The sequence below is a fragment of the Cygnus atratus genome, chromosome 10 (assembly GCF_013377495.2).
Source record: "Cygnus atratus isolate AKBS03 ecotype Queensland, Australia chromosome 10, CAtr_DNAZoo_HiC_assembly, whole genome shotgun sequence".
Classification (NCBI taxonomy): Eukaryota; Metazoa; Chordata; class Aves; order Anseriformes; family Anatidae; genus Cygnus; species Cygnus atratus.
The window spans coordinates 17,972,991-17,984,594 of record NC_066371.1 but is presented as its reverse complement, the minus strand read 5'-3'; the positions used below and the strand labels follow the sequence as shown (position 1 = coordinate 17,984,594).

Below are 11,604 nucleotides of genomic sequence, written 5' to 3'. Positions count from 1 at the left end.
AAAATAAAATGCTTTAATATTGCTGGTTTTTTTTCCTTACATGTTCCAGTTAAGTTTTAATTAAAATTGCCCGACAATTTTATTGAAAAAAATATATATTTTCTTTCATGAAAGAATATAGGAGGTGGAAATGTAGTGAAATAAAGGGGACTAATTACTGAGGGAAAAGCTGTAATATGACTAAACCAGCAATGAGTTCAAAAGCCTTACACCATTTTGTATAGTTTAAACCAGTCTGAGATGAATGTTTCTGTTTCGAAAAGTGTTTCATTAAAGCAGCTCCAGTTTTACACAAAAGAATGGCATCTTTGTTTATTTACCTTTTATTGCCTTCTAAAGACTCAGTACAAATGATCACCAGAGTTTGAAAGAAGCAAAAGAAGCAGAAGAACCACTGGCATGCTTGGTGAAAACTCAGTTCACAGAGATTTCCAGTTTTTCCCTGCTCTCCCCCCTGCCCCCAAGTGGTTTGCACTGGATGAAAGGGACAGAGCTTTAGGTTACACTTTGAGGGAAAAGACATGAATGTAAGAGCACAAGAGGAACTACAAAAAAATTAAAAGGTAAAAACCAAATTCTGTAAGAGTAAATGCAAAAGAGGCTAGTCAGTAATAAACGGTGTTAAAAAAAAAAAAAAGAATTAAGTAGTATATGATTTCAATTCATCAACTAATAAAACTGATATTGAAATAATCTTACCATCCATTCTGGAAATTCAATTAAAATGCTATCTGACACCATGCTGCCTGATTATTTTTCAAGTCATAAAGTTCCCTGAGAATTTCATCAGAAGGAAAAATCATATGAATGAGCTTCAGCACAATCAGATGTTACAGCACCTTTGAACAATGTGTGGCAATGCAATACTGACATAAGGATTAATTTTCTCTAGATGTAACATTCATTGAGTAGAAATATGCAAAAATATATATATATATTTATCTCAGACATGGAGAATACTAGCATTTAAAAGTTCAAACAAAAGACAAATAGCTTATCAGTTCAGACATTAATAAGCAACGTAGAACAACAAAATACCCTAAGGGAGGAGGGGGAAAAAACACTCAAATATTTGTTATATTATGTTAACAAGCAAAATATGCCATATAAACTCATACAGACATTTTCTTGTTTGTGTTCTATTACTCAATTTCAATTCAATGAGATGTTCAAGACAGCAGTTTGCAATTTAACAGGTAGATCTTGAAAGAACTTTTCCCTAGAAATGATCATACTACATAAAAAATTCAATCTCAAACATAAATTCTTTGTCCAAATTATAGGAAATTTTCCTTGTTCTATGTATTACAATTTAGAAATGTATTAAAAAGCCCACTTTTTCAATAAAATAATGACTAGTAGCTGATAAAATAATGAAAAACAATACATTTTGTGCAGAAAAATATAAAACAGCTTTAATCTTGGCCATTCTCAGGAAAACAGATATAAAACTCATTAGTATTTAGAAAAAATATATTGAAAAACAAAAGTTGTAATTCTGCTCCACCTGTTCCAAAGAATACCCAAGGCATAAAATTCTTCTTTTGCATTAGAAAAATATAAATTTTATAAAGTTGTATATTTTCCTGACAAATCCATCAACAAAAACATTTTCCCAAAGTATTGGCTATCCAATACTTAGCTCTGCTACTCAAGATAAATAACCATTCTCCTTTGGCTCTCCAAAGCATCTGTGTAGCAAACGTTCTAAATATGTACCTGTGGTGATAGCTCTTTTCCTAAGTGTCATATGTGACAAAAGGAGAGTAAATTCTGTGAGTTTATAGTCTAAAGGGAACAAAGAGGAGAACTTGGAGAGCCTTAGATGCCACCTACAACAATGAAGTGTTAGTCAGTCTCAAGACAGACACACAGCAATTACACCCTGGGGACCTTAAATAAACAACTAATGTATTTTATCATGATGTTGCCATGGTAACTGATGCACTTGAATCACAGCTGTGTGATAGATGTTGAATGGCAAGATCAGGATTATCCACTAAAAATAATTGATGTCTCTATACTTGCTTATTTAATCAGCAAAAAACCTCCTTCCAGTTTCTCTGTGCTGAAAGTATTTCCCTTTGGAAAAAAATATATATATATACTCAGGAAAGAATTTTTGTTTAGAGAGCATAAGAAAGAAGAAAATGTGTGCAGTGTAAGAAATGATGTTTTCTTTGGTTCATGTAGATCCTGCATATGCAGGCACAGAAATAATCACAGTGGTATGTTCATCTATAAGTTGCAAAATTATGTTATTTACACGGTCAGAAACAGTTTTGGGAAAACAACGACAGTGATACACCCTCTTCCTATGCGTCTTCAGAAACTATTGAGGATAAAGGTGTCCACCTAGACCTAAAATCTCTAGAATAACTTTGCTCTAAGAAAAAAATAAAGTAAGTGAAGATTATGAGTGCCATTTTCATGACTGCATTTATATGTATAAAAGACTGGGAATCAAATTATGTCAGCTCAGGTATATGAAGAAGATACAAGTCATAAACACCCTGATTTTAGATGAAGTTCCACAGTTACAGGTACATCATCAACACAGATAATAAACACTTGAAACATAACATAAAGAATTGGTTTGAAACAAACCATAAAAATTCCCCTTGCACGTTAACAGTTTTCCTGTGTCTTTTTAACCATTTAATCTCTTTAATATTTCTCTGAAGCTGATTAGTTGAAAATGACTGCATTCAAATCTGAAAATCTTCCAGTTAACCACCAAAATGTTTTCAAGTGCTCACCAAATCTCACCCCTCTAAAAGCTTCCAAAATGTTTTTTTGTTGTTGTGTTTTTTGTTTGTTTGTTTGTTTTTTAATGGACAGTAGAGGGGAGAAATAGGTCATGTGTGTTTACAGTTCCTATTTTACAGAGACATTAAGTGAATTTAGTACTGGTATTTGCACGTACCATTTCCTTATGATTTGGATAGAACGTTTGCTCAATTAAAGGGAACTTCTCTGGACCTAGAGATTTGTAGACGGACACCAGCTGGGCAAACTGTAAAACAAGGGAAAACAAAACAAAATCTTAAGAGAGAAATCACATTCTACTGAAATGTTCTCATACTGTTGTGTTGCTTCTTTTCTGTGTTCAATAATTAGCATAAAATACACTTAAACGTTGTACACTTCTCTCCCTCTCTCTCTCATACACATCTTTTTAATTCACCCAAGCTACGACTTATATAAAAAAACAAACAGCAATACTTCTAAGAGTCAATCCTCACACTGACAGAAAATAAAATAAATTGGAATACTGATTTTCAGATACATCATATTTTCCATATTTTAAGCTGATTTTGTGATAAAACCATTATAACACTGCATTTTCTACCATCTTCAATCTAAAGATCAGACATATTCCACATTAATTTAGCCTCTGGCATCTTACTGACATTGAAATGCTATTTTGCAAAATTGGAAAACAGACAAGCAGTAACTATGTCATATACTACAAGTCAGATAAAGAGAAAACAAGACTTTTGATTTCTGAGGCTCCAGCCATGTACCATAGCCACATGACCATCCTATCACTGCCTCCAGTCAACAAAGATGTTGATACTTTAAACAGTTAGGTTATTGGCAGTTTCACTAACATTTTATTAACATTTCATCTTTCTGGGCTTTTTCCCCAACACATATCCTCTCTACCTATAATGTAGACTGTAGTAAAAGCACAGAAAGAAAAGCAACATCTAAACACAAAGAGACAATCTGTTTTTAAATAGAAATGTATTTAAGGGCTATCCTCTTTAGTGAACTGATCAACTCTTCTATTATAGCAGTTTATAAACCAAGTCACACTTGAAATCACAGCTTAGCAAATGATTTTTCTAGGGAGCAAGGCTACTGGCAGTCAGAAGACCACTATTGTTTCAAGACTCCAAAGCTCTGGATTGTACATACCCATGATGTGTTTAATTGTCATTATGCCAACATGAGACAAACAAATTAGCACAACAGTTTGAACAGTGGGATTTGCTGGTTACAAACAGGAAAAAAGCAAAGAACAATACAACTCTGTCCATGATGCGGTTTGATCCAATACCTACTCTGTTAATGTAATTGAGGGTACAGGGCTAGCAAGAAGCATTTAAACTGAAAAAAAAAATAAAATGATGAAAGCTTTGCATTGCATATCCAGCTGGCATAGAGATTTTGTTTAATTTAGTGATGTTTACTTAGGTTTGGTAAAACACATATTTAAATTTTGAAGGCCAGTGGAAAATACCTTAATGATGAGTAGTTTTCACCAGAAGCCTAAGAAATTCTAGCTGGACAGTGTACCGTACAAAACAGACCTCAAGGAAAGGAAATATTATCACAGCTACCAAAATAAGGTGGTTTGCGAACAGAATTCCTGACAACTTACTCCTGTTCTTAACCAAGATCCAAATTTAAAATTTCAAAAGGAAATACTGCCTTTGAAATACATGATTTTTGCCAAAATATCTTGTTAAAATAGATCTATTCAGTAATAAATCTACCTTTAAAATACTTTAAAAAAATCATGGGATCTCCTGTAATTCTTTACTGATCTTTTTCCATTTTCACTGAAAGCAAACAGAAGAGTGAGAAAGTGACACTGTGGGGATTATGACATTTGCTGAAGAGGTAAGAAAGCTGTATTTCAGATCAATACTGCTGAATGTCTATTTACTTAAAATAGTACCAACCACCTGTAACATATCACCTGAAGTACCCTATAATCCAGTAATTAAGCTATGAAATAGCACATTGGAAAAGTAGGTTTAAATTTCCTGAGGTAGAGGAGAGAACCAAAAAATCATTAGTTATACAGACAGAAGCAAAAGACCACTTCTGAAAATTCTGCTCTATATGGACAGTTTAGAAGCTACACAGGCCTTACAGATATGCGGAAATGGAATACCACCCTTCGCCTTTTCTGCTTTTCTATCCAGACTAGGTTTTAAAGGTCTGCTGAAAACTACACTAACAAGTCTGATATGACTTTTTAAAGACCTTCTCCAAGAAGAAGAAAAGAAAAAGTATAGAATACATTAAGTTGACCAAATTAATGTTCTGCCTTTATTATGTTTTGAAAATCATTTTACTGCACTAACTAATCTATCCTTAAGTTATGCCTTTAAATCACAGTAAGATTTATCAAATCCTTACCTGAGCAAGAGCAAGAACTTTTCAGATGATAAGCTACTGAATTATTATCTAATCCCATGCTGAATGTTTTCAGATATGGGATGTTCATGAAATAGAAAACACTGGCAGAGCTACACAATATCTAGGTATTTCATATGTATGCCAAGAACCCTGTTTTTTTGTTTGTTTGTTTGTTTTACCGATTATATAACAATACAACTTCATAGTGCTTAACATTTCAGCAGGAGACTTTTCAACATCTATAGGAAAAATAAAAAAAAATTTTCATTTTCAAATTTAATAACTTTGTTATTTTCAGCTCTAAGAGGGTGATTCTCAGGTACATATAGTTATGCTTTTCAGATTTATTTATTTATTTTTAAAGGATAATACTTGCATTTTGTAGCATTCATTGTAATTTCAACTCTCCTTATTTTAAAAGTTTTCATATTGGCCTACAGATTGTGCCTCCAAAAAAGAACAGGATAGGAACAGCTGCACTTTTTCTCTTCTCCAATTAAGTATGGTACAGATAAGAAGAAATAATTAGTCAAAAACATAGTTAGTGACTTAGTGACTTTTTGACAAAGTGAAACAGTCTTTTTGACTTCATATAAAAGCTTTATGGGGTTTCATTACACTAAGAATGGAACACTATAAATTTGACTGTGTATATTGTACTGTACCAAATCAGTGAACACTTATAAAAACCCACTCTTTTAACTTCCTAAAGACTGAGTAATTACTTCCATTATCACTTTAGATGAGTTAAAAATGTGCCTAATTGCAAGCATGTCATCCCTGAAATGCTCATATTTTTTTCCTGAACAAACTGCTGAAACTTTTCCCTTAAAAATAGATATATTTACAACAAGTTATTCCAGACAGTGCTTTTTGTTACTTTTAATTCCAGCAATTTTCTAGTCTCTCTTGCCAGATTGAAGGACATATAGCATTGTCCATCCCAGTAGGGAGTTCCTAGTACACTGAATAAAATATTGATGCAACGAACTACTTCACTTTGGCCTGTACAGTTGTTGCTTGCTAGGGAAGTACACCTCAGCTACATATTATAAGACCTTTTCTGTCAGAGATTTTCCTTCATTGTGAGTATTCACTATCTGTGCCCTTTACAAGGCTTGTTTCTACAAACAGCAGAACTCCAACCAGCCATCTAATACTGCATGATAACAACGTAAGTGATCACAAAATTCCCTGGACTCACAAATCCAGATGAGTTGGGATTCTCTAGCAGTAGAGAAACAGGAAAACTTTGATGTGAACACTTTTTGAATCCCTCTGTTGTAAAAAATCATCCTTTTACTTGAGATTTAACTTTGCTGAGATGTAAACACTTCTGTATTCTCATGATAAATCTGCCTTTTACCTAATATATTAAACATGATACCAAATATATCAATGTCTGTGGGTGAAATTACTAAAATAACATTTCAAAGTTTCTAATATGATATCAATAGTCAGTATTGCTGCCAGTTTTCTGTGAGCATGTATTACCTAAAAGCAGATGATGCAGGACAGTTTGAAGATTGGGTTGCTATGTTGATCAAATGTTAAGACACAATAAAATTTTCATGCTACTGTATACTTAGAATCATAGAATCGTTTAGGTTGGAAAAGACCTCTAAGATCATCTAGTCCAACCTTTACCCTAGTACTGCCAAGTCCAGCATTAAGCCATGTCACTAAGCTCTACATCTACACATTTTTGAATACCTCCAGGGCTGGTGACTCAACTATTTCCCTGGGCAGCCTGTTCCAATACTTCACAACCCTTTCAGTGAAGAAGTTTTTCCTACTATCCAACCTAAACCTCCCCTGGTGCAACTTAAGGACATTTCCTCTTGTCTTATCATTTGGTGCTTGGGAGAAAAGCCTGATCCCCACATTGCTATAGCCTCCTTTAAGGTAATTGTAGAGCATGGTAAAGTCTCCCCCGAGCCTTCTTTTCTCCAGGCTAAAAGAAAACAGGTCCCTCAGCTGCTCCTTATAAGATTTGTTCTCTAGACCATTCACCAGCTTCATTGCTCTTCTTTGGACACTCTCCAGCAGCACTTTAGTGTCCTTCTTGTAGTTGTAGTGAGTGCCTCAAAACTGAACACAGTATTTGAGGAGCATCCTCACCAGAGCTGAGTACAGAGGGACAATCAGTTCCCTAGACCTGCTGGCCATACTATTTCTGATATAAATCAGGATACTGTTGGCCTTCTTGGCCACCTGAGCAAAAAATCTTAACTCATTCTGTTGTAAGACTAAGAATTGATGAAAAATAGCTTCCCAAGGAAACGCTGTAGAGGTTCCTAGTATTTCTCTATGAACTGCACACCTGAGTAAATGATGCCTGAACATACACACCACTACATGTGAGCATGGATGGGACTGCTGCAATTGGATTTTCCCTTTCAGTACAGAAAAACTCTATTTTCCCTATAATGACATGCAGAGGTCTCTTGCAGGGTTTGAATCTTGAAGACAAGCTGGTTTACATTATAGGCTGATTTATGTTACATTTCTATTATAGGAAGCTATTAGAGAAAATGACACATGGACTTTTTTTTTTTTTAATCCTCCTTCACACAGCACCTTGAAAAATGTTCTAAAACCATTTTTAGGCTGAGGCTTAGAAACATGGCTGGTCATTCCAGAAAAAAAAAATTTGCCTCATAAGAGACATTCAAAAGTTAAAAGGCTCAGCATCACTAGCACAAACATATCAGGGGTCCTTGTTGGCCAGCAGACTGAGAAACACTTGTAAACACTTCAGAGGGAAAAGAAATTAAGTAATTGTGTAGAAGTGCCTGGAAGGGTACATTTGGCACATGCACTCTGTGGGAGAGAATTTAACAAAGATTTTTCACCATGCCTTATTTTTACAGTTTTGTATTGATACTTTCTGGTATCGATTTTTTAAATTATTACCTAAGCAGTATCTGTGTTACTCTCTTTATGCTCTTCATAATATTGGTTCTTTGTTATGACTGGCCTACATTTCTTCTATTATGATTTAGCAAACATTGAATACTTTTCCAGAAGGCTGGGTATATCCACATTTGATTTGCTATTTGATACTTAATATAAGAATCAAGGAGAACAGTCTGCTGACGGTAACTTAAGTACTTCTTTCTGTCAGCAGGATCTGACAGACAACTTAATGAAAGTATTCAAACTTTCAAAGTCAATTCAAAGTTTGACATGGCAACGTAACAATGAAACATTGCCTACAAATCAGTTTGGGCATATTAACAGAATACATAAAAGATGGGAACTGACAAAAGAACTTGATGTTCCTCCAGTAGTTTTCCATTATTACTATTCAAAGCCAAAGAATACAGTTGGACTATGAATGGAAAGATTAGTTATAGGGAACCCGCATCATAATTCAAACAGTAATTTTATAACACAGATGAATTGTTTCCCAACCCTTTCGTAGCCCAGCCTTACATGTAAACATTGGTGATGATCTCTGCCTCACCAAGTTGAGGTGTCCTAGCCCACTATCTTTGAGTCCTGCTGCTTGACCCACCACTCTGGAACTAATGGTATATCTTCCTTCCTTCCTTGACTGTAGCTGATACTTCCTCAGCTCCTTTATCTCCAGCTCCCTCCTTACCATCTGGGGTGCCTGTCTGCATCTACCGAGATGAAGCTGTTAAGGTTGTGTGGTTTGTGTTGACCCTTCCCTGAAACATTTGGGTTTCTCTGCTCTACATTACCCAGAATTTCCGAAGGCGTTTACTTGGCTTCTGCACCTCTTCTACAGTATGAGTACCTCTCTTCTGAGCGTTCTGAGCGGTACATCTCTCCAATTGCAATCATGGCTGTAAATAACTGCAGGAATATTTTAACATCTGACAAGATGTACAAATCATTGGGTATTTCTACGAGACACACACACAAGAAACTCACGCCCTTGGAAAAACTTCAGAGCTCTCACGTACGAAGTATCAGTGCACCCACGAGAGGAAAAAAAATTATCCAACAATTAGAAAAGCAGGATGTTACAAAAAAAAAAAAAAGGATCACAGACAGAAAAACATTTCATCTTGGCTTGCAAAGTTGGGTAGCAAGGCATCTGGCAATAAGAACCACCTCGGCTAATGAAAGAAGAGGTGACAAAATGTGTAAACAGTGAGCAAAGTGAGATTTAAGGGAGACCTAAGGATTAAAAAGAAAGAATAATAGCTATGAGCATAAAACAGAAACAGATCTAGGCATGTTTGTTAGAAAAGAATTAGCAAAAAGTCATACCATGAGGTCCAGATCAAGACGCATTCTGGAACTTTTTATTTTATAATGAAAAGTTACAGAGAGAAACAAGATTTTATTGAACTAAGTCATTCAAATAAAAGCTATGAGAACTCTTTCTTGGGTGCACTTGGCAGCAGTAAGAACGTGTAGTAGATTCCACTATAATGGGAACATTGAGTTCAGTGTCCTGTTCGAGGAAACATTTGTGCACCTGTTTATTTTAATGGGACTTGGGCGTATGCTTAAACACTTTTCAGAAGGGGTTGGGTCTTGCTACAATAACGATTTTATTGTGTGGTACGGTTTTTTGTTTGTTTGTTTGTTTTTCTTCCCTAAGATGCTATGATCCTGAGATTTTCCAGTTAAAATAGTTACTTTTTATAAAAAAAAATATTGAATTCACTGAAACTTCACAGTAGAATATGAGGAAATCTATCCTATAATGCAAAATCTGTTTTTGCATATATAGCTTTCCCATGTCATTGATAAGGAGTCGTGTAGTTAAAGAAATTTTGTGCAGGTCTTCAGGTGTCTCTATATGAAGCTATTTTCCAGGTGTCTCTATATGAAGCTGTATATCCAGTAAAAGAAATGAGGACAAGTCCACTTTGCATCCCTTTCAGATGTGAACTGCAGCTAAGAATAGAAGCTCAGCATAAAGGAATGACTGCAATGAAATCAGATAGCAACAGTAGCACTGGTGGGATATTTGAAGATAATGTGGGACAGCTATGCTTGTGTAGAGGGAGGGAGGGGACAGGAAGGACTGGGGATTGTGACAAGGGAGGCAGCACAATGAAAGGCAGTTTCCCAGATGGCTCACAAATTCCTTTTGCAAGAACAGGCTTCTAGCCCCCAGATTTTCCCCATGCCTGAGAGACCATGTTCATATACAAAAAACAGATATAATATCTGCCTAGTTTTTGGCTGGTTTATCATCTAAGGTACTTTAATGGGGAATATATCACACAGGTTTGCTTTTTAAATAAATATTAAGACTGGTCTTCAATTATGGGTATTTAACTTAAGCAAGAACAGAAGCGGGTTTTTGTATTTCAACTCTACACAAGGAACAGCAGATATATAAGGGATACAAACACCAGCTTTACAGTCCTGGTTTTCAGATTAATTTTACAACCTTTATTTAAACATAGCTTCTTTCAGAATAAGCTACGAAATGGTTAAAAGTCTGTTTCAATTTTCTGCCACTGGAAACGTTCAATGCAATGAAAGTCTGCAATGGATGTCAAGAGCTCCCACTGCTGCTCTTTAGTGCAGAGAAGAGCAGGGCAAAGTGACAACAACCTACCATAAAAATTCAGCAATGAAGTAAAAAATCTGAACCTACTCTTGCATTAAATTAGCTTCATGAGAGTAAATGCTTCTCAAAGGGAAAAATATATACTCAGTTTATATATAAAGTACTTCATAGTTCAAGCAAGGATTGATGAATATAGAACTGTAAGAGTTACGTGCTGTATGGATGGAACAGAAGTCAAATCACCACTACACTGTACTATATTCATTATTTAAGGGTCTCCGCTGTTTTGAAGGCATTTCAAGGGAGCTTACATATTTTAGGAACGCAAAATTAAGCAAGACCATAATATTTATTCTTGCAATAAAAATGGAACTTAAATATCTCTATAAGTAGGTACAAAGAGGAAATCACACTGTTCAATGTATGTAGATTTCTGTTACGTATTTAAATGAATAATTATGTACTTTGCTTCAATGTAGTGTTCAAAGTTGCTAGTAAATTACTTTTGACCAAAGAGCTTAAAATGCTTTTACTTTCCTTCTGACACACTTTTGTGAATTTACTTTCAGCTCTTGCACTACAAATCCATCAACATGTTTTGCTTTTACTGGCAGACTGAGCAGAGAGGCCAAAATCTTCATTGGCTGACACAGAATTAAACTACGGTTTTTACATTTAACGTTCTGCTTGGATCAGGGCTGGAAGAATAGCACATATGGACAGTTTGTTCTCTGGCTGTCCTGTAGAATACCCTTCATATGAATAAGAGACACAGAAATGGTTTTAAAAGACCTCCTCCCTTTGTGTAAATGTTTGAAAATAGGTAAATTGAATTTGCTGAGGAGATTGTCACACATTACGACATGAAGCTGTTCAGACTTTGCTAGTCATGCGATTGTGCCCAGTGCCTGAGAAAACAATTCTTCAATGCTTGGGAAAGA

The 11,604-nt window shown here is 35.2% G+C and overlaps 1 protein-coding gene across 1 annotated transcript in view; it reads right to left on the bottom strand.

The window, feature by feature from the left end:
• SYN2 (synapsin II) overlaps positions 1 to 11,604 on the bottom strand; it is a 175,716-nt gene that overhangs the window by 87,753 nt on the left and 76,359 nt on the right. Inside the window, exon 6 of the mRNA XM_050712811.1 lies at positions 2,927 to 3,016. Within this exon, the coding sequence (XP_050568768.1) occupies positions 2,927 to 3,016 (90 nt within the window). The remainder of the gene's footprint in view (positions 1 to 2,926; positions 3,017 to 11,604) is intronic.